Source organism: Artemia franciscana, chromosome 11 (assembly GCF_032884065.1).
Source record: "Artemia franciscana chromosome 11, ASM3288406v1, whole genome shotgun sequence".
Taxonomy (NCBI): domain Eukaryota; kingdom Metazoa; phylum Arthropoda; class Branchiopoda; order Anostraca; family Artemiidae; genus Artemia; species Artemia franciscana.
Genome location: NC_088873.1, coordinates 13,152,123 through 13,176,659, shown reverse-complemented (window position 1 = coordinate 13,176,659; position 24,537 = coordinate 13,152,123). Strand labels below are relative to the sequence as shown.

Here is a 24,537-nt window from a genome sequence, read left to right as displayed (position 1 = left end):
CTAAACAATTTACAGCAAAAATTGACATTTTTCAAAACCAATAGAAAGGCCCAAACCTTTTAAACAATTAATTAAAATATTAAAATTAAAAACAAGACTAGACTTGGACCGGCATAGAAGGATAATGTCATCAGCATATGCAATGTAAGACAGATTTCGAGATAATGAAACAAAAGAGCAGGAAAGAGAATTAAGGGCAGAAGCTAAACATGAATTGAATATATAAGAAGAAATAATTCCTCCTTGTCTAATTCCTCTACCCACTTGAATTAATTTGGACTGAGATGAAGACGAACTCGGACAAATACGGATCTTTGATCCAGAATACCAAGAGCGATGGACTCGAATGACAGCTAGGGGCAATCCAGCATGGATTAAAGTGAGCAGTGCAGACGCATGAGAAATGTTATCAAAGGCCCCTTTGATATCAATGAAGAGGGCGTATAGCGGTTGACCAGAGATTCTTGTTTCATCAATAACTTTGCTGAAAGATGCATGGGCGTGGTCAAATCCTAAACATCTCTTGAAACCAACTTGATTAGAACCAGCGTCGAGAATTTCAAGAAGACCCTTCAAACACAACTCAAACACTTTCCCAATCATAGAACCTCTAGTAATTGACCTCCGGGAACTACAAGATGACAAGTCTTTTTTCCCGCTCTTAGGAATAGGCGTAACTATGCCAATATAGAATGACGCTGGTACTAAACCAGTAATAAGTAAAAGGTTGAAAAATGCCAGTAGATTAATAAGAAAAGAAGAAGGAGCAAGTTTAAGGTGATTAGCAAATACGCCATCATGATCCTTAGCCGACTGTGCCTTTAACGTTTTGATTGCTCTACGTAACATATCCTCAGAAATCCTGTAATCAGTTGACAAATTCTTCAACCTTTCATCTAATTGCAACACAACACTGTTAGAATCGTGCAAAATCGACAACTTAGAAAAATAATTTTCCCACTCTTTTAGCGATTGTGTGGAATTAGTATTAGGCATGTTAGTCCGCCTATTGCCTCGGAGAACATTCCAAGGGAGATTCTGGTCCTTGTCGTTATCAATGTCCGAAGAAGCTTCTCCTATGACCAGGTTATTATGACGACAGAGCTCTGCCTGGAATTCGGCCTTTCTCTTTTTCATTAGCAAAAAAGCTGGATGCGAGTCTCTAGGCTTACCAAGCGCCCGAAATTGCCAATACGCTTGTTTAGCCGCCTTATTAGAATTTATCAAAAAAGGATTGAGGCTCCAGAAAGGTTTCTGCACACCCAATCTTATTCTATTAGTAGGAAAAAACTGCCGCAGCACCATACTTTAAGCAATGAATTAATTCAAAATAAAGACAAGTAATAGTCAAAGAGGGATCACTGTCCATTGAATCCAAACTATCAGGAATAAAAACTTTACCAATTAAAGTCCCAACTCTTTCTTGGTAAAGCGGTTTAAAATTTGGATTCCAATCAACCAGATCAAAAAATTTAGGAAGCTTACTACCAGAAAAACGAACTGGGGAAGGACGAGAAGCCAAAGGGGTAAAAGGAACTGAAGCGCATGCGGTCAGTAACGGGTCTTCGATTATAATAACCACAGGCAAAGGATCACTTGGGTTAGAAGAAAAAACATGATCAATATTAGTTGTACTACCACTCCAATGAATATAAGTAAAATCCTGGGACTTCGGTGAAACAGAAAAATTAGGAAGATAAGATGATAAAATTGTACCCCTTTCATTTGCTATGTTTGGATCACAGTTAAAATCACCTAAAATATAAGTACGCAAATTTGACTGTAAACTAGAGACAAAACGACTAAGATTAAAACAGCATTGAGTAAACGCATCAAAAGAAATATCATCATGGTAATCATTCGGAAAATACCAACTAATTAAAACTACGTTTGAAAAACTACAAGCTAAAAAATTTGTATCAAATGCTAGAATAGTTGTATTAAGAGACTTGGGTAAAATAGTAGCTAAACCACCGGAGGGACGCCCACCAGCCGGTGTAGCGCAAACAGCAAAAATATCATGCTGAGTAGACAAACTAGAAAGCAGATTCAAGGAATGACCAAGGAGGTGGTGTTCCTGAAGACATAATAACGATGATTTTTCATTCAAAAAACTATGATGTACAGGTAATTTCCCTAACACACCATTTGAATTAAAGGACGTAAGACGAAGCGATACATTCACTTACAAACTTCTTTAAAATCGGACACCTAAAGCTGTAAACTGGATGATCGCACACATCTGAGCCACAACTGGCGCATTTAACTGGCGCTTGACATGGGGAGTCTTTAGTCGAAATGTGACTACCGCTACATCGGGCACATTTGAAACATTCGGATTTATATTGATTTTGAACATGGTTAAAACTTTGACATTTAAAACAACGCCTAGGCTGAATACGATCACGTTCCACTCGGAAAAGCTCATAACCGAATTTGATGCCATGTATGATGTAAAAATTCAGGTTTTCTTCTGTTTGAAAAATAACTCTTACAGTTTGCGATTTTCCTAGCCGATTAAACTCGATTATACCCGGAAATTCCAATGCGTAGGCACTAACATCAAAATCAATGTCCACACTCCTGATAATTCCAAAAAATCGCCGAGGCTTAGAAGTTATTATGCTTTCAGGAAAATTAACCTTTAAATCACAACTGAGCTTCGATGCATCTTGACATGGTACCGATACCATAACACTATCCTTAGTCGCTTTAACATAAAGAATATTTGCACACCCTGTCTTATCAGATTCTTTCTTGCGGCAGACAGGATCCTTCAGTAGGAGAGCGGGTGGGTTTTTTATCACTATGGTCTCTAATGGGACAGTCTTTAGTAGGAGAGAGGGCCATTCATGGTGGGGCACAGTGGGGGGGGGGGATTGAGATCAAGATCATTGCCAGGCGTTATTTTTTTTTCTCTAAACTAGATTCGATACGCTCAATAGAAGACAGTGTTTTTTCAATCTTTCGGGAATAGTCATAAACAAGTTTATCAAGCCAGACGCTGATGTCAGGCTTTAATACTGTACATTCATTAAAGCTCCGTGGGACGATTACAGGCCACAAGAACTGTTTCGAATCAAGTTCTATGATAACACACATTATGTCAGAGGCAGTAGTCTTTTCAACTGTTCTTCCTCTCCTTTCTTGCAATCTACCAGTTTTACGACACAGACATGCGAGCAGCGTTTTTGCTACATTCAACTCCTCTAAACGATAGAATCCTGCCATTGCGTTAGATATTTCATCAACACTATTCCTGCTTTCAACGAATAAAGAGCGAAGAATAATATCGAACTAACTACGACATACGAAATTCCTGTCTCTGACACAAAAGTCTTATCAAAATCACATGCATTGATAGGCTGGCTTGTGACGTTAGATATATTGTCACTTGAAATTATTTCAGTGGAATGGTTATTTGGTCTTGAAACAGACTGGACTGACAGGTCCACGCCTCGACTGCATGAATTTTCAGCTACAAAATTGGTATTAGCAGGAATGGATTTTTGACTGCTGATTATCGGGGATATACAGGTATTATTATTAGAGATGCAAGACTCATGAACTTCATCGTTATTTGAACAGATTAAGCAAATCCAATTCGGTTTTTTTTACGCTCAATTGGGGAATGCCTGTACACTGTGGAACATCTCGAGATATTTTGTGCATTGCAGGGTGATTCCCTTGCCACAAGATCGACCACAACCAGGACAAATAAATATTGACATTTCTCACTCCTTAGGTCTGGGGTTAAATAAGCAAGGCCAAACAAATAAAATCGCCTTTAGCGCTCCATTAAGCTTATAATGCAATAAAATCCTTCAGGTTAAATTTGTAGCACAGTACGTCTATGCGGTGCGGTACTCAGATCTTCAAAGGCAATGGGTTGTGTGACTATTCCCCGTTAACAGATTATAGTCGAGCGAAAAATGAATTTATTCAATTCAGATCAAATACACTAATCCGCTCATATAGTTATATAAATTTAGTCATACTAAAGTAGACCGATTTTACTCACAGTTCATCAATATCCAATTCAAACCAAATCCTTTTACTTTGAACTCTGAATCAATATAATCCGGTTATTTGAGATGTTCTCACTTTGAAAGCTAGTTCGGTACTGAACTAGTTTCGTTGAGAAGATCTAAGGCGAGTGAAAACGAGGAATTTATACACCATAAGTATCTTTAAAACTCGGAACAAAAAAAAATCGTACATCCATTTTTGTTGAAATGACCCCTATATGAACTTTTGCAATTTTTGGCAGCAGCAGGCAACAAATTAAAAAAAAGAACAAAATGTAGGCAAAAATCATAAAACTGAGTTAAAAATATATGGCACCATAAATTTTAAGAAGGTTTAGCTTTCCTTTGAAAGCATTTGAGAACAACTTCTTCTTTTGGGAACCAACACATTATTATTGTTAAGTTTTTACGGACGAAAATGTTGTCAAATTCTGCGAGTTAGTTTTTCTTATCTTCAAAGTGTAGAGGTACCACAAATCACCATTAACAAATCATTTAAAAGGGGCCCAAAATTTACTAAATAAGTGGGACCCAAAATAAATAAAAATTACAATAGATAACCTAGTCAAACTGAAAACTTACAAAAATTAAAAGGATTGGGCTCACAACCCCGGGTCTTTTCAAGACCAGAATATAATATGCACTTTGTTAAAAAAATACAGCAAATAATCATGGATTGTCAGTTCCGTATACATATTCTTATATTTAGTCCTTAAACTCTTACTACTTGTTTATTTAGTGAAAACATTAAGGTAAAGTGCAAATTATGTTCTGATATTGAGGCATGAGGGTTTTCAGCCCTACACATGTTGAATTTTGCTTGTTTTGAGTGTAAATTGGTTATTTATTGTAATTTCTGTTCTTCATGGGTTTAATTTATTTTTGAAGGTGATTCGTGGTAGGTTCACGCTTAGAAAATTATTTGAATTTATTTCTACTTATTTCTGGCTTAAAGGAGCTCTATAATTTTCTTTAAAAAACTTGTCTTGTCGAAAAAAGTTTTTTAAATTAAAAAGAATCCAATTTTCCCCAGACAATTCCATTCTAGCTGAAAATTCCACCCAGAAAATTTCTTTGGATGGACTCGGTTGAGAAAACTTCTTAGCGGACTTTTATTTGAAAATGACTTAAAATTATTGTTTAAAAGCTAAAAAATAGTGCCTGTAATCCCCTCCTCCGTTGAAGTTTTCTAGTAAAAGCAACCCCTCCACCCATCCCTAGTAGAAATTTGTCCCCCACAGAAACTTCCCTCTGGAAAATATGTCCCATGAAAAATCCCCCCACCCAAAGAAAGACACTACACAATTCCAACCCAGAAAACAAGAGCTAAGAGCTCATATGGCACTTGTGACGAGGTAAGAAGAGCTAAGAGCCAAGAGCTCATATGGTATGAGCTCTAACAAAATTCTAAGAATCAATAGATTGATTTAAAAGAAAAATCAGAGGCTTAATGCCGGTCAGGATTTAAAATAAGAGCTCTGAGTCACGATGTCCTTCTAAATATCAAAATTCATTAAGATCTGATCACCCACTCGTAAGTTATAAATACCTAATTTTTTCTAATTTTTCCTCTCCCTTTAGCCCCTAAGATGGTCGAATCTGGGAAAACGACTTTATCAAGTCAATTTTTGCAGCTCCCTGACACGCCTACCAAATTGCATCGTCCTAGCACGTTCAGAAGCACCAAACTCGCCAAATCACTGAACCCCTCCCCCCAACTCCCCCAAAGAGATTGAATCCGGTACGATTACGTCAATCACGTATCAAGGACATTTGCTTATTCTATCCACCAAGCTTCATCCCGATTCCTCCACTCCAAGTGTTTTCCAAGATTTCCCCTCCAACTCCCCCAATGTCAAAAGATCTGGTCGGGATTTGAAATAAGAGCTCTGAGACATGAATTCCTTCTAAATATCAAATTTAATTAAGATCCAATCACCTATTCGTAAGATAAAAATACCCCAATTTTCACGTTTTCCAAGAATTCCGGTTTCCCCCTCCAACTCTCCCCAATGTCACAGGATCTGATTAGAGCTTTAAAGCATACAAGATCCTTCTAAATATCAAATTTCATTAAGATCTGGTCACCCTTTCGTAAGTTACAAATACCTCATTTTTCAAAACTACCCCCCCCCCTTCCAACTCCACCAAAGAGAGAAGATCCGGTCCGGTTATGTCAGTCACGTATCTTAGACAGGTTTTTATTCTTCCCATCCAGTTTCATCCTGATCTCTCCGCTTTAAGTATTTTCTAAGATTTCCGTTCCCCCCCACCAATTGCCCCCGCAATGACGCTGGATCCGGTTGAGATTTAAAATAAGAGATCTGAGTTACGAGGTCCTTCTAAATATGAAGTTTCACGAAGATCCGATTTCTCCTTCGTAAGTTAAATATACGTCATTTTTTTAATTTTTCAGAATTAACCCCTCCCCCCCAATAGAGCAGATCCGTTCCAATTATGTAAATCACGTGTCTAAGACTTTTACTTATTTTCCCGGCCAAGTTTTATCCTGATCCCTCCAATCTAAGCGTTTTCCATGATTTTAGGTTCCCCCACCCCAAACTCCCCCAATGTCACCAGATCCGGTCGGGATTTAAAATAAGAGCTTTGAGACACGATATCGTTCTAAACATCAAATTTCATTGAGATTCGATCACCCGTTCGTAAGTTGAAAATACCTCATTTTTTCTAATTTTTTAGAATTCACCCCCCCCCAACTACCCCAAAGAAAGCGGATCCGTTCCGTTTATGTCAAACATGTATCTAGGACTTGTGCTTATTTTTCCCACCAAGTTTAATCCTGATCCCTCCACTCAAGTGTTTTCCAAGATTTTAGGTTTCTCCCTCCCAACCCCCAACCCCCCAATGTCACCAGATCCGGTCGGGATTTAAAATAACAGCTTTGAGACACGATATCCTTCCAAACATCAAGTTTCATTAAGATTTGATCAACCGTTCGTAAGTTAAAAATACTTCATTTTTTCTATTTTTTCCGAATTAACGGGCCCCCACTCTCCCACAGATGGTCAAATCGGGAAAATTCTGGTCCTGTCCCTGATATTCCTGCCAAATTTCATCGTTCTAGCTTACCTGGAAGTGCCTAAAGTAGCAAAACCGGGACCGACAGACCGACAGAATTTGCGATTGCTATATGTCACTTGGTTAATACCAAGTGCCATAAAAACCTCTCCTGGACAGTTCCTCTTAACCTCTTCACATCTAAAATTGAGTTGGTAAAACAAATAAAAATAGTTTCGTATAGGAATTGTAGTAAATTCTGTACAGTGTAAAATCTCCCTTGGAAAGTTCAGCCCCCATAAACTTCCCTCACCACCAAGAATTCTCCCAGTGGAAAATCCCCATAGCTGTAAAATTCACTCACCCCTCTCGGAAAAGTGTCTGTATACTTGCCAATAGCAAATGCTATATGTAAACAATGGACAAACTTCTTAACTTACAGGTCTTTCTCCAACAGTCGTGAGGGGTCATGTTTATCCCATCAATAACTATCTATTTGCACATTCAGAAAAAATCATATTGCAATATTTTTGTTAAACGTTTATTGTAAAAAAAAAGCCATTGCTGTACTAGAAATCTGAATATTTTAATCTTGTCCAAAATTTCAGTTACAATCCAGCATCTTAATTCTTAAGCAGAAAAATCTACTTTATAAGTACTCCTAATACTAACAAATACTATAGCTAAGTCATACGAAATGGAACTGTAATTAATGAAAAAAACTTCTAAAAAAACCTTACATATCGCATAAAGGGGATTATGAAAAAAGTTTTTACAACCTCCCTCCGCGGGAAATACCTCCCAGTGCTTATACCCCAGAAAATTCCCCTCCCTACACTGAAAATACCCCCCTAGAAAATACTCCCTGTGGAAAATACCCCCCCTCTGAAAAAGTATCCTCGGAGGAAATACCCCAGCAAAAAATAAGCCTTTCCAAATTTGAGAATTTTATTTGAGTTTAGTTTTTCTTATATTCCGTAGGGGGGAGGTATTTGTATATTATACGCCACTCACTCAAGTTTACGCTGTGCAAAGCTCGAGAACAAACCGGTTTCTTCGTTAGTTTCTTTCAGCTTAGCGTGAGACAAGACAAAGAAAAGCGATATAATAGATTGGAAATATATGATTTGGGCTATATATTTACACATAAGGGGGGAAGGTAAACTATTTGGAGAGTTTTAAGTGAGAAAACAATTTTTACTTCATAAAAAGCAGAATAATTGTACCTGACACATTTTACATACAGACTCACAATATTTTATCCAACCCCCAAATATGCGAATTTATAGCCCAAATTTATTTCTAAAGTAACGAAGAAAATAACGAAGAAACTGGTTTATTCTCGAGTTTTACCCATCGTAAATTCGAGTGAGTGGCGTGTAATACACAAGTCCCTGGAATTTTTCATACAAAGAGAGACGGATTTTCTGGTATTATTTAACAAGAGCTAAGAGCTCATATAGCTCTTGTGACGAGCCATGAAGAGCTAAGAGCCGCGAGATCATATGGTATGAGCTCTAACAAAATTCTATGAATCAATAGATTGATTCAAAAGGAAAATAAGAGGCTTAATGTCGGTCAGGATTTAAAATAAGAACTCTGAGTCATGATGTCCTTTTAAATATCAAAATTCATTAAGATCCGATCACCCATTCGTATGTTATAAATACCTAATTTTTCCTCTCCCTTTAGCCCCCCAGAAGGTCAAATCTGGGAAAACGACTTTATCAAGTCAATTTTCGCCGCTCCCTTACACGCCTACCAATTTTCATCGTCCTAGCACGTCCAGAAGCACCATACTCGCCAAATCACTGAACCCCACCCCCCAACTCCCCCAAAGAGAGCGAATCCAGTACGGTTCCGTCAATCACGTATCAAGGACATTTACTTATTCTATCCACCAACTTTCATTCCGATTCCTCCACTCAAAGTGTTTTCCAAGATTTCCCCCTCCAACTCCCCCCAATGTCAAAAGATCTAGTCGGGATTTGAAATTAGAGCTCTGAGACATGAATTCCTTCTAAATATCAAATTTCATTAAGATCCGATCACCTATTCGTAAGATAAAAATACCCCAATTTTCGCGTTTTCCAAGAATTCTGGTTTCCCCCTTCAATCCCCCCAATGTCACAGGATCTGGTCGGAATTTAAAATTAGAGCTTTAAAGCATAAGATCCTTCTAAATATCAAATTTCATTAAGATCTGGTCACCCTTTCATAAGTTACAAATAGCTCAATTTTCGAAATTACCCCCCCCCCCAACTCCATCAAAGAGAGCAGATCCTGTCCGGTTATGTCAGTCACGTATCTTAGACAGGTTTTTATTCTTCCCGTCCAGTTTCATCCTGATCTCACCGCTTTAAGTATTTTTAAAGATATCCGGTACCCCCCAATTACGCCGGATCCGGTTGAGATTTAAAATAAGAAGTCTGAGTTAAGAGGTCCTTTTAAATATGAAATTTCATTAAGATCCGATCACTTCTTCGTAAGTTTCATCCCGATCCCTCCAATCTAAGCGTTTTCCATCATTTTAGTTTCCCCCTCCCCAAACTCCCCCCAATGTCACTATAATCGGTCGGGACTTAAAATAAGAGCTTTGAGACACGATATCCTTCTAAATATCAAATTTCATTGAGATCCGATCACCCGTTCGTAAGCTAAAAATACCTCATTTTTTCTAATTTTTCAGAAATAACCTCCCCCAAACTACCCCAAAGGGAACGGATCCCTTCCGGTTATGTCAATCATGTATCTAGGACTTGTGTTTATTTTTCCCACCAAGTTTCATCCCGATCCCTCCACTCTAAGTGTTTTCCAAGTTTTAGGTTTCCCCCTCCCACCTCTCCCCCCCAATGTCACCAGATCTGGTTGGGATTTAAAATATGTGCTCTGAGACACGATATCCTTCTAAATATCAAATTTCATTGAGATCCGATCACCCGTTCGTAAGTTAAAAATACCTCATTTTTTCTAATTTTTCAGAATTACCCCCCCCCCCCCCCAACTACCCCAAAGAGAGCGGATCCGTTCCGATTATGTCAATCATGTATCTAGGACTTATGCTTATTTTTACCACCAAGTTTCATTCATCCCGATCCCTTCACTCTTAAGTATTTTCCAGGTTTTAGGTTTCCCCCTCCCAACCCTCCCCCTTAATGTCGCCAGATCTGGTCGGGATTTAAAATAAGAGCTCTGAGACACTATATCCTTCTAAATATCAAATTTCATTGAGATCTGATCCCCCGTTCTTAAGTTAAAAATACCTCGTTTTTTTAGTTTTTCAGAATTAACCCCCCCCCCCCCAACTACCCCAAAGAGAGCAGATCCGGTCCTGTTATGTCAGTCACGTATCTTAAGACAGGTTTTTATTCTTCCCATCCAGTTTCATCCTGATCTCACCGCTTTAAGTATTTTCTAAGATTTCCGGTTCCCCCAAACTGCCCCCCCCCCAAATACGCTGGATCTGGTTGAGATTTAAAACAAGAGATCTGAGTTACGAGGTCCTTCTAAATATGAAATTTCTTGAAGATCCGATCACTCCTTCGTAAGTTAAAAATACGTCATTTTTTCTAATTTTTCAGAATTACTCCCCCCCCCCCCAATAGATCGGATCCGTTCCAATTATGTAAATCACGTATCTAAGACATCTGCTTATTTTTCCCTCCAAGTTTCATCCCGATTCCTCCAATCTAAGCGTTTTCCATCATTTTAGGCTCCCCCACCCCAAACTTCCCCCAATGTCAACAGATCCGGTCGGGACTTAAAATAAGAGCTTTGAGACAAGATATCCTTCTAAATATAAAATTTCATTGAGATCCGATCACCCGTTCGTAAGTTAAAAATACCTGATTTTTTTAGTTTTTCACAATTAACCCCCCCCCCCCCAACTACCCCAAAGAGAGCAGATCCGGTTAGGTCGGTCACGTATCTAAGACTTGTGCTTATTTTTCCCACCAAGTTTCATCCCGATCCCTCCACTATAAGTGTTTTCCTAGTTTTAGGTTTCTCCTCTCAGCTCCCCCCTCCAATGTCACCAGATCTGGTCATGATTTAAAATAAGAGCTCTGAGACACAATATCCTTCTAAATATTAAATTTCATTGAAATTCGATCACCCGTTCGTAAGTTAAAAATACCTCATTTTTCCTGATTTTTCAGAATTAACCCCCCCCCCCAACTACCCCAAAGAGAGCGTGTCCTTTCTGGTTATGTCAATCATGTATCTTGGATTTGTGTTTATTTTTCCCACCAAGTTTCATCCCGATCCCTCCACTCGAAAACGCATTTTCAGCACCCGTGTTTTGCTTGGAAATGTACCCGAATTTGGAACTCAGCCACACTGACCTCTAAGATTAATTCTAACATCGAAGATCACAATCAACAAGGCTAAGTGATTAAACTGAAAGTGGAAAATTCAACCAGACTACAGGTTGGCGTTACTCAGCGAGAACCTTTCTTTTTTAAGTAAACAATATGTCGACGAAAGTAACCTTCATTAGCACGCTAAGGGTTACACCCAGAATCTCGGTTTTCCTTCAGCAGAATTCTTTCAGATCAAATATATTTACAAAAAGGAAAAACATAACAAGAGAAAAAATATTACAACACTCAAGGTAAAAGGGGAATCGCCGAGGTTTCATCTTTGCAAAATCACCAACAAGCTGGTTGTGGTCCAATTTTTTACTACATCCTTCTCTGCAAACATCAAAAGGAGGTGACTGAGATAATCGTCTCCTGTTGTATACAGCAGGTAGTTTTTCACTATTTCTAAGCGAGAAAACAAGCGCTCATTGCTTGCTGTTGTCACAGGAAGTGTGGCAGCAATACAAAGTACTTTAATTACTTCTGAGTAAGCCACTGGTAATGCCCGAAGATGATCGACAATGTCTAGGAAGTTTTCCGGTTTTTTCTTTTCATTGAGCAAAAAACGCTTGGTAATACCAGCTTGAGATTCGAGAAGAATGTCGTCGATATCCGGCTCGCCGTAAAGAGCAGAGAAACGTTTGAGCAGCTCTGTGTCGGTAAACTTGGTTGAGCTTGGATCCAAGGCTTCGAGTGTGCTAAGCGCTGGCAAGTTATCTGTGAACCTTCTGTCAAATTCGGCTAATATACGGTCGAAAGTCTCGGAGTGCTCTCGCTTCATTTCATCCGCCAAGTTAATAGTCCGATTTCCAGATTGGATGAAGTTCTTTCCTAGCGTCAAAGTTGTCACAAATTGTTTCAGATGCTTGGTGATCTTTTGAGTTCTAATGCTAATGACTATTAATACCTTTATATTTACCTAACTAAAAAGTTAATAGGCTTAATGATGTAAAGTCTTCTACTTCTCTCTGTGCTCTCGTCTTTAGAGTCTTATTTAAGCGTTGGCCTACAATCTGGGGTTGGCCCAGTAGAGAATGTCAAGCGTCTCTAACTTTCATAAGGCTTATGTTTCGAGCATAAAAATGTTTATTTAAACATATGACACTGTAAATGTACATAAGACGAGGACAGAAACCGAATAGGAACTGACCCGAGTAATCTAAAGCGGTGGCTTATATTCACTAAAACAAGGAAATGAACATCGAAACATTTGACAGGAACTGACCTATTTTAATCTGTCAACTTAGAGGAATTACTGTAAAAATTCAGAATTTATGATATTAATATAATCATCTAGGAAATGGGCATTTGACAGAACTCGAGAATTTTATTATGTATCTAACCTACATTCAAAGTTTACAATGATGAGTAGAAAATAGCGTAATTACCCCAAGGGTCGTCAGGTAATTACGCTCTTTGGTTAATAGGCGTGCAGTAATTTCAAATCAGTTGGACAGAATGGATTATGTTGGACATAATGGATTAGTATGGCCGGCAAAGGGCGCTTTGTGGTGGAAGCTTGGGCCCCCCTGGAAAATCTGGGGTGGACATTTGCCCATCCCTGACCCCCCAAATGGAGCTTCTGATTACCCCCCCCCCCCAACTACCCCAAAGAGAGCGGACCCGTTCCGGTTATGTCAATCATATATCTAGGACTTGTGCTTATTTTTCCCACCAAGTTCCATCCCGATCCCTCCACTCTAAGTGTTTTCCAAGATTTTAGGTTTCCCCCTCCCACCCCCACCACCAATATCACCAGATCCGGTCGAGATTTTAAATAACAGCTCTGAGACACGATATCCTTCCAAACATCAAATTTCATTAAGATATGATCAACCGTTCGTAAGTTAAAAATACTTCAAATTTTCCATTTTTTCCAAATTAACGGGCCCCTCAATCCCCCCCAGATGGACAAATCGGGAAAAAGACTATTTCTAATTTAATCTGGTCTTGTCCCTGATACGCCTGCCAAATTTCATCGCCCTTGCTTACCCGGAAGTGCCTAAAGTAGCAAAACTGGGACCGACAGACCGACAAAATTTGCGATTTCTTTATGTCACTTGGTTAATACCAAGTGCCATAAAAACAACCGGAAATTAAATAAAATAAAAAACAAGTTTTTCACCTGAAAGTAAAGAGCAACATCAAAACTTAAAACCAACAAAAATTATTGCGTATATAGAGGAGTTGTCCTTTACACAAAATCTTGCTCTTTACGCTGAAGTTTTGACTTTTGTCCTGATACTTATAACAAGTTCTGAAAAACGATGGCCGTTTAATTATAAGAATATTATTTGTTTCAAAATTCTATAAAAAAGCGAGCCCTTCATAATTTCTGTTCGTTTTAAGGTTTGATGTTGCTCCTTACTTTCAGTTGAAAAAATCTTGTTATTTATTAATTTGATTTCTGATCTTTTTGAAATAATATCGGGAAATCCGACTGTTTCTCCATGAAACAGTGCTTGTTTATACGCCACTCACTCAAGTTTACGATGTACAGAACTCGAGAACAAACCGGTTTCTTCGTTACTTTAGAAACAAATTTGGGCTATATATTTGTAAATTAAGGGGGGGGGGAGTAAAGTATAGCGAGTCTGAAACGAACAAAGAAACCATTGAGTTAGCGGTGTATAATACACAAGAACCGAAATTCCTTCCCCCTACAGAAAAAAAACTCAAATAAAATTCTCGAATTTAGAATGCCTTATTTTCTAAGAGTGGTATTTATTGGAGGGGGGTGGGTAAACGCCAAGAACCAAAAAACACGGAATAGTTTTCACCGTTTGAAAATTTATTTGTCTTTTTATTTCATTTGAAAAAATACATTTCTTAATTATTTTTTTTAATAGTGTCACGAATTCAAACTATATGGATTAGTTCGCTCCCGATCATTAACATTCTATGCAAGTAGAGAGGTTGAAAGACCTTATTCTAATTCTGGGGTGTATATGATTAGTGCCGTGGCGTTTTACAAACGGAAAGAAAATAAGCACGAATAAAAATTTATCTGTCATCAGAAACATATATTTAAAAAGTGTTCTGAAACGTGTTATAGAATATCTCATAAAAAAATACAAAAGATAAACTTATTAGTCGTTATCTCGGGCTCCGTTTTAAGTTCTTAAACGGAGTTCCGTTTAAGTTCCGCATCATCTTAAGACTTTATTTGTGGTTGTCTTACATTTTGATTAATAAAAAAAAAATCATCAAAAGAAGTTTTTGAAAGAAAAGTAAAGAGGTATAATAAACCTGAAAAGAGATGAAATAAGGTCAAATAACTTTCGAAACTTAAATCACCCCAAATCACCATCAATAAATAAATGAAACCCAGAAATTACAAAGATAACCGAGTTGACATCAAAATAATCAGGTACTAAAATGAGTGGGCTGACGACGCCCATGTCTTCTAAAGACCAGAACACATTTGCACTTTGAGCTACTCAGCCGGCAAGCTCTTCAAATGGAAGCTTAATAGCAATAGATACATCGAGAGAACGGGCTTTTTAGTTGATTCAATCAAAAAAACTAATTTTTTAACTGCAAGTAAGGAGCGACATTAAGACTTAAAATGAACAGGAATTACTCCGTATATGAAAGGGATTTTCCCCTCCGCAACGCCTTTCTCTTTACGCTAAAGTTTGGATCTGTCACGACACTAACTTTTTAAAATTAATAAAAAAAACTTTAGCGTAAAGAGCCAGGCGTTGCGGAGGGGAAAACCCCTTTCATATACGGAGTAATCTCTGTTCGTTTTAAGTTTTACTGTCGCTCCTTACTTGCAATCAAAAAAGTTTGTTTATTTATTTAATTTCTGAAACTTTTTGAATTAATACATGTTTTGATTTTGGCTCACCGCACATGAATAATTAAAATGAAATTTGTATATTAATTTTTTTTGGCTAAATAACTTTTTAATAGTTTTGATCGAGCTATTTTAATAAAAAAAGGGTAGGGTTGGAGGCCTAGTTGCCCTCCAATTTTTGGATACTTAAAAAAGCAGCTAGATTTGTTTATTTTTGTACGAACGTTTTTGTTAGTAACAAACACATGTACCTTATGAATCAACTTACGTAACGAACTTCTATATTTGTGCATTTCTATTAAGCATATGAGGGGGTTTGCCCCCTCGTCAATACCTCGCTCTTTACACTAAAGCTTGAATTTTATCCCAAATCTTTAATAATGACCCCTGAATCACAAAGCCCGTAGAATAAATAGTTGAAATCACTAAAAATACTTTAACGTAAAGAGCAAGTTATTGTGGAGAAGACGAACACCCTTATAAACGTAATATTTTATGTTCGTTTTAAGTTTTAATGCTACTCATTACTTCCAGGAGAAAAAATTCTTTTATTTAGTTTCTCATTTTTTTTAATGCTAAAAAATCCTGCGCCCCATTGAAATTCTCTTCCCTCATGATAAATTCCTCAATGGAAAAATCCTCCCACGTAACCCACTCCCACCCCAACGCGAAAAGGTCCACCTGAAACTGTCAGTACACTTCATAATAACCATTACTATATATAAACAATGGTCAAAGATTGTAATTTACAGCCCCTCCCTTGGGGATTGTGGGGGATTAATTCGTCCCCAAAGACATGTTTATTAGGCTTTCAAATAAACTGACTAGATTGGCTATCTCAAAATTTTTATTCGGCGATTTTTGGGGGAAATGTGCGTGGGAGGAGGCCTAGGTGCCCTCCAAATTTTTGGTCACTTAAAAAGAGCACAAGAACTTTTAATTTCCGTTAGAATCAACCCTCTCGCAACATCCTAGGACCACTGGGTCGATACAATCACTCATGGAAAAAAAAAATAATAAAGACACATCCATGATCTGGCTTCTGGCAAAAAATATAAAATTCCACATTTTTGTAGATAGGAGTTTGAAACTTCTAAAATACGGTTCTTTGATACGCTGAATCTGATGGTGTGATTTTCGTTAAGATTTTATGACTTTTAGGGGGGTTTTCTCCCTATTTTCTAAAATAAGGCAAATTTTCTCAGGCTCTTAACTTTTGATGGGTATAAATAAACATAATGAAACTTCTACATTTAAAATTAGCATTAAAATTGACTCTTTCGATGTAACTATTGGTATCAAAATTCCATTTTTTCGAGTTTCGATTACTATTAAGCCGGGTAACTCCTTACTACAGTTCGTTACCACGAACTGTTTGATTCCAATTATATAAAGTTCATTAAAGTTTCATGTTGCCCATCAAAAGGTATGACCTTTAGAAAATTTGTCTGATTTTCAAAAAAGGGACCCACCAGAAGAAAGAGCGATCCAAGCAAAATTAACACCATCAAATTGAGCCTGTCAGTGAACTCTACTGTGAAGGTTTCGAGCTCGTATTTACAAAAATGAGGAATTTTGTATTTTTTGGCAGAAGAAAGACCACGGATGCAGGTTTATATATTTTTTTTTATTTGTTTGTTTTATTGTCGTTTTTTTCCAGGGTTGATCGGTCTTATAAGATCAGAAAGGAGCTCTTTCGAACGAAAAAAAATTCTAGTGCTCTGTTTTAGTGACAAAAAAATTTGGTGGGCATCTGGTTCCCTCTCAAGTCCTTTTTTCCCTAAGAAAATCCTATCAAAATTTTAAGATAGCCATCTAATACAGCATATTTCAAAGTTCTACTCTGATTTTTGAACAAACGGATATCTCAAAACTCAAAACAACAAAACAACATTGAAAATCAAAGCGAACAGAAATTATTTCGTATATAAGAGGTTGCCCCCTTCTCAATATCTTGCTCTTTACGCTAAGACTGCTGACACTTTTGAAAAATTCTACTCTAATTAAACGAACCCTGTGTTTCAATAAGCTTTCTTAAAAAACTGGGACAAACAGTCAAACTTTAGCGTAAATAGTAAGGTATTGAGGAGCGTGCAAGCCTTCGTATACGGAATAGTTCTTGTTTGTTTTGAGTTTTAATGTTGCTCCTACTTCCAGTAAAAGAAAAAAACTTGATTTTTTATTTAGTTTCTGTTCGTTTTTCAAATAATACAGATAATTCTGGCTCACCCTCCATGAAATATAATCCCCCGCCTCACTGAAAAATCGTTCGTGAAAATTTCATCAAACGTAAAGTACAACCCCTCCCCTTGTCAAGTTCCCTCCAGACAGTTCCATCCTCGCTAAAAATAACAATAATCTTTTAAAATTGTCTACATAATTTTTATTAGGCTCTTTTACTTACCAGGTTATTCATAATTTTATTAAAATTTTCTCTTAATTTCATGCTCATCTAAATTGTCATTTTTATTTTTAGCGTTGACCCTCGACAGACAGTCGGATAGAGATCGGGCGATAATCGACTGAACAATTATAACGCAGTTAAGCATAGGCAATGGCACGAACTTGAAACCTGTGTATCGCATTAAGAATTTTCACCGAGATATTACACTCACCACTCTGGATGTGGGTGTTTTCAATAGATATCACGCACCAAGTGCATGATAACATAGGTTCTTCGGGAGTACCTCATCATTCATTCTGATATTTTTCGAGTGATGTACCTCATACATTTGTGGGTTTCCTCATTAAAATTTTTCAAACCAGAGGGACAAATTCAAATTTATACCCTTTTCCAGTTACAATTTGGAACACAAGGTTTTAGTAATACTCTGTTTTGATAACCTGGAAAAATATAGTCTTTTGATTTACCTTGCTACTTAACCGTGAATAGACTTCAAATTCCTTAGGAACTTATAGTACACATTGACTGGAGACAAAGCACATTAAGGCCCATCCCCCAGCAAGTATTAGTAATTCTCCTACAATACCAATCCCCCGAGCAGTTTCCGATATATTACACACATGGTATTTTGATAACTTGGATGAACATACTGTCCTGATTTAGCTCCACCATCTTGCAACAAGTCACATTTCAGCACCCATTTACGCGGATGTAAATATCGTCAGAATCCTTATTAGGGTCTCTTCTATTGATAGAAACAAAATATATTTGAAGTACTTTCTCTCGGTCTACTTTCATTATTTCTCTTTATTAGTCTTGGTTATTAAGGTGATTTCTTTTTTGGTTGTTGTTGTTGATGTATCTGGTCTTTAGAAGGCTTAGGGGGTGCTGGCCCTATTCCTGTTTGTGGTAGTTTATATTCGTTTTATGTTTCATTCGATTATTCATTGTAATTTCTGTTCGGTTTGGGTCTCATTTATCTATTGATAGTGATTTCTGCTCATTTTAAGTTCAAATTGCTGTTTGAAATTATTTTGCTTGTCTTTTGTTTAGCTTAACTGTTTATTTTTCTCCGAAAAACTTTTTTGACTATTTAAAAACTCTGAAGTTTTTAGGGCAGAATAACAAGTTTGTCAGTGTTGCCGCGTTGAACTGTGTAAATGACTAAGTAAAACTAATTGATTAGACTTGACAGCACTTTTCGTCCGCAAAGTTTATCTATTAAAAATATATTAATTCAAAAAGAAAACTATGCATTGAAAGGGATGATATTTTTCTTCTTTAAGACGTTTCATGTCATATGTTTTTAGCTTGCTGTTTGCCCAATTTTCAATTCCACTTTTTTTTATTAAAATTTGGTGCCGACTGCACAACTGAACCAGTCCAGAAGCTGCACAACTGAACTTGGAAGTGTTTCTCAATGTAATTCGAATTCATCAATTTCCCTAATATTTTAAGATATACATAGTTGTTTTGAGTTACCACTTAACCAATTCAAAAAATCAGACTTAATTTTTGCTCTTCTTGGTAATGTGAAATTTTCGTTTTCACCTCAGTGTGAAATTTAAAAAGTTGACTATAGACCATTCTACATAACAGTATAAAATAGTGCAAAGGTTTTGACAAACCCGCCTCTTCAAGCATCACATGACTGTCACTTGACTATTTTTTGCCACAGAAAAGTATCGATTGTATTCCACTTTTCATGAATTTTTTTTGTAGGGTCACTATTTATGGCCAGGTTTTGGCGAAAATATACGGGTCCTTGATTGGATAATGAGAAGGTGTGATAACGAACCAATTGCTGTTGAATCTCCCATTGGATTGTTGCCAAAAGAGGGGAGCATCAATCTAGAGGGTTTACCAGATCCTATCAATTGGGAAGAGCTGTTTGAATTACCAGAAGATTTTTGGAAGCGAGAGGTACGGACAAATCCGTTTTGCTTTTTGACTTTTGGCTCAAAGAGAATATTGGTATTATTTCAAAGTTTACAAATATGGTTTTCAAACAAGAGTATTTTAGAAGATATTTTTCGTTTTCTATTTTATCATTATCACATCTTCTTTTTGTTTAAATTCATAAGCCTTGCATGACCTTGCATGATTTTCAATTCAAAGTTGTGTTTCTCAAATCAGAGGATACCAGTTAAACAGAGTTTAGAGAAGCGTTGCCATTTTCAATCAGTCGTTTTTTGTTACTATCGCTGTAGGCTACAAAAGAAACAGAAGTGTGTGCATCAAAAACATTTCATTTGTGGCTATATAGAAAGAATGATTTTTTGTTCATCTTAAAAAAGATTCCACGGAGAAATGTAATGGGAGACAAAAAAAAACAAGAGAAAATTAACAAAAGTTTTATAAAACTTTGAAATTGTTTGGTAAAATAGATCTTTTCAAAACTTACCTCTTCTTTTATCATTTGGTTAATATTCCTGGCATTTACCCTTTTTAAATTTAGGTCCCTATATGCCCAAGTTTTCTTTATCGTCTTGCGAAGCTTTGATTTGCAATAAAATAGCCAATAAGATGAAGTGTCTTACCCTGACATGGGCACCAGCTTAACTTTTATGATTAAATATATTTTACCTAAACAATTTTATCAGTAGATCACTATTACTATTTCTCTTATCTGCACTATATCGGCCTAAGGTAGGACTCTATAACACGTAATATATAGTAATCTGTAAATTGAACTCTAATAAAAAATAACAAATTTCAATCTGAGAGCTGAATGTTTTTTTCCTCCACTAATATGTAAAAATTGATCTAATCTGCAGCAGTCGGCTCTAAAGGGGTAAATGTCACTACTTGAAACGTATTTAAGATCATACTTAAATATTTGCCATGATAGCTTAAAATGAGAAAAAAAATCAGAAGGAAAACAGAGGCTTTGTAGAGGCTTAACGGCCTGCCATCAAATTTGCGAATATATTTATTTATTTATTTATTTAACACTTTCATCGAAGACCTAACTTAATTCAAAAATTATTCAGAAGTGGTTATCAACTAGCCAAAATATTTTTGCAAGGAGTCAGAAATTTTTTTTGACTGGCTAATTATTTTGCTGACATTATTTTGGCAAATAATGGATTCAAACTTTAAAGCCCGTAAAACAATAGAAAAATCGATCATAGGCACGTTAAATTACAGTAAAATCGGCGAAATGGCAGAAAACTTGTGACACAGCTTACCGTCGTTTTGCAGTCTGAATTTCTTCCTTGAAGTGGCTGAACTCAATGGAAGGGACGGACCCCCTTACCCTTATATGGATTCTCTGTTCTTACCGTTCCATGCTACTCATTTTCTATTTATTTGCTGTACTATAAAGTTGCCAAGCCTGAAATTCATAATGTAGTCTTCTAACTAAACAAAAAAAAGGGAAAAAAACTGAAAAATAAATTTATCAGCTTAAACCACATTTTGTGTATTTTTGTAGGCTAGTACGCCCCCTACCCTCCACCAAATCTTTACACCAAACTTCTACTTACATTTTTAAGAATTCGTTTAAAGTACAAAAAAAGAACAATAAAACAAAGGACTTGTGTAATGTTAACCTATTGACTTCCTAGACTTCCTTGTGTGTTATTAACCAACTCAAATTCAAGTATTTGAATCAAAAGCTGAACTGATAAAAATAGCATTCTAACGCACCTGCTTAAGATATATTTTATTACTGTTTTCACTTTTAATTGTATTCCTTTCAATTAGATAGGAAAATTAATTGCTTGAGCAAAAATTCTATTTACAGCAATTTTAGAGGGCATTGTATGGCCCTAAAAAGATCAAACAGCTCTTTTCTTTAGACAAGATTCAAACTTACATATGAAAGTTCCTTAGAAAAGGAAACAAACGTACAATGAAAACCGAGCACGGCCCTCTAAAAAAGGGCGAAGCCCTTTTTTCGATTAGCTTGAAATCTATCCTAATAATACACATGTTTTACTTTATTGGGAAATTTGATGACAGTAATTTACCTGATTTTAACTGTCAACCCATTCTTTTCATCATTTTATTTATGGAATGATTAGTATTTTCAAGCTGGAATTAAATGTACTTTTTCGTTCTATTGATAAATTAAATAAGTCTTTGCTTTCAGATGAATGACATTGAAACTTACTTCAATCAGCAGATTGGAGACGATCTACCACCAGCTATACGGGAAGAAATTGAGAACCAGAAAAAGAGATTGGGCATTTCTAAGTGAAGAAATGGTCGTTAAACTCTTGGTTCAAATTTGGCTTCTACTTTTCTCTTTTTTATCTACGTAATTTCTACTATGTTTTAGATACTGCAATTAAAGATGCTTAAAAGTTGTTCAACCATTAGATGTTCATTAACTTACGAAAGATTTACTTATTGCAATCAAACAAAAAAGCAACTTTTTCACAATGAAAGTAAGGAGCAGCATTAAAACTTGAAACGAGCAGAAATTATTCTGTACATGAGAGGGACTGCCCATTTTAGTCCATCCCTCTTTACATTAAAGTCTGACTGTCAAAATTCTTTAAAACAACAACTGAAACACAAGGGCCGTTGAATCAGAATTAGAAGTTAAAGCACTAAAAAGCTTTAACGCAATGATTTTTCCTTATATGATAGGGTCCCATTAGTCCTGTACCTTACGGTTATAAGTTTTAAGCTTATCAAGACATGAGTTTTTGGGCCTTTTTTTATGCTCATGTTGTTTTTTTTTAGAGAAGGGAGTCTTGCTCCAAGTTGAACCTTACTTTTAGTTTTTTTTTTAATTCATTTCTGATCGTTTTTCAAATAATTCTTTGGAATCTCCTTCGGTCGAAGATTTTTATCAAAAAATACTGCCGTGGAAAATTCTTGACTTAACTTACTTGACTTACTTTACTTTGACTTACTTATGTCTCCTTCCAGGCGCTGCTCAGCGTAGAGAGTAAGGTCTGCCTCCTCCATCCGCTTCGGTCCATGGCGAGTATTTGCTCTCCGCCCTGCCTGATGTTTGCCATCGTCAGGAACTCGGACAGGCGGTCAGACATACGTTTCTTCCGTCGGCCACGAGGTCGCTTCCAACCGGCTTTGATAGGGTCGAAGTTATAGATCGTCTTTGCGGGTAGATGTGTTGCTAGGTGATGCCCAGGTGCTATGAGGCTTAAAGAATTGTTCTATGATTTATCCTACATTACAAGGAGTAGCTCGTATGCAAAAATTATAAGGCTGGTTCCTTTTTATGGACGGTTGTTGAAATTTGGGCCAGCGTGCTAATTCAGTTTTACTTAAACATATTAGAAAACCAAGTAAAAATTTACAGTATTAAAAATAGCAAACAGGAATTGATGACAAATCGCAGATTTTAAAATCAAAAAAAGAAGGGCAGGAATGAGATCATATGGGAGGGGAAGCTCGTTAAAAAGAGAAACTAAAATATCATGACAATAGATACCACAAAGCCATATTATTGAGCCAAATAATTTTTTAGTGTTTTGAATATTTAAAATTAGCAGTGACTTTGAATCTCGAGCTGAAGCACAATAAAGTAACCCCAAATCAAGAACAGCATCAGAAATCAAAAAATGAAGCACTCCTGTCGCAAATTAGTTAAGCTCGGTTATTTACATTGATGGGAAAATTTTGACATTTTTAAAACAAATAGAAAGGCCTCTGTCTTTAAGCCTATCGTAAAGGGTATCAATATTTGCTGGCAGTTAGCTAGTGAAATAAATAGAATCAAATTATTTTCACTGAAAGATGCATATTAAACAATGAACGGGTACTATAATTGGAAGGAAATGTATGTATACTTAGCTTGTACTTAGTGCCAGTTTAAAACAATAAGATAGACTTTGCCAAATTTTATGCTTTGGGACAAACTATAAAATCAACTATTAACAAAATTGATTAAATGCCAGGAAATAGGGAATAAGTTAGTTTTAAGAGTACACCATATTTTGAATTCGTCATTAAGAAGCACATTATAACTTATTATTGCTTTCGTACTTTAAACAAAACATTTTTCTTAAAATTGGTTGTTGTGAGCAGCTATTATCTGTCACAATCAGTTTATGGCGGAGAAATGCATTCAAAACGTTGCTTCCGCAATACTAGGTGCTGAACACGGTGAATGGTTGCTGCAACTTTTCAAGTTGTCCTAGTAAAGTAAATATAGTTTGAATCCTAGCTATGTTATTTTCCTATATTACCTCATCAGCAGTTTATTTGGAATGTGAGCAATTAAACAGGCCCATGTACATTATCCGTCACATTCAAAAGTCACAAGTCCCACTTTTACGGAGAATCAATGATAGCATCCTTGTGTGATTTTATTATTATATATCTTCTAAAAAATAAACAGTTAAATTGTAATATTTGTGAGCTTAAAAAAGAGCATTCTGATCTTTCCAAATATCAAAGTGCATGCGCTTCTCTAATATTTATTTGAAACTGATTTAATGGGTTAAAAGAAGGAACATAATACTAGCCTCAGGATAAATACCTTTTGCACCTGTGTAAACATATTCTTATTTAATTATTCTTTTCGTTTTTTTATATTATGCAGGCTTAAAATGAATTTTCAACTTTTTCGTCCCAAGGAGAAGAGGGAATATGGTGTAAATATCATCCTACACTATTTTAGACCAAGCCACTAGCCAAAAAGGAGTAGAAGTTAATTGACTCTGCTAAGTTAGAAATTCAGGAAGTCCCAGTGGCGTAAGATCGAAAATCTTTTGCTTTCTTTTGAAGTTGTTGGTTAACTTGATTGCAAAAAAGCAGTTTGTAGTTTGTCTAGAGTGTTTTTTGAGTAAAGATGAGCCAATTAACAAAATAAGAAATTTGGTACGTGTCGAGAAAAATGGCAAAAAACACAATAGTTCTGTGGAAAGAGAAGCATGGATCCATCATGTATTTAATGATTTTCGGGCTTGATTTTGCTATGGCATTGTTGCAGGAATAAAAGTT

At 36.4% G+C, this 24,537-nt stretch overlaps 1 protein-coding gene across 1 annotated transcript in view; it reads left to right on the top strand.

The window, feature by feature from the left end:
* LOC136032836 (phosphoenolpyruvate carboxykinase [GTP]-like) overlaps window positions 1-21,932 on the top strand; it is a 60,994-nt gene extending 39,062 nt beyond the window's left edge. Inside the window, exons 10-11 of the mRNA XM_065713246.1 lie at window positions 19,336-19,536; window positions 21,710-21,932. Coding sequence (XP_065569318.1) covers window positions 19,336-19,536; window positions 21,710-21,817 — 309 coding nt within the window. The 3' untranslated portion in view covers window positions 21,818-21,932. The remainder of the gene's footprint in view (window positions 1-19,335; window positions 19,537-21,709) is intronic.
* The last annotated feature ends 2,605 nt before the right edge of the window (window positions 21,933-24,537 follow it).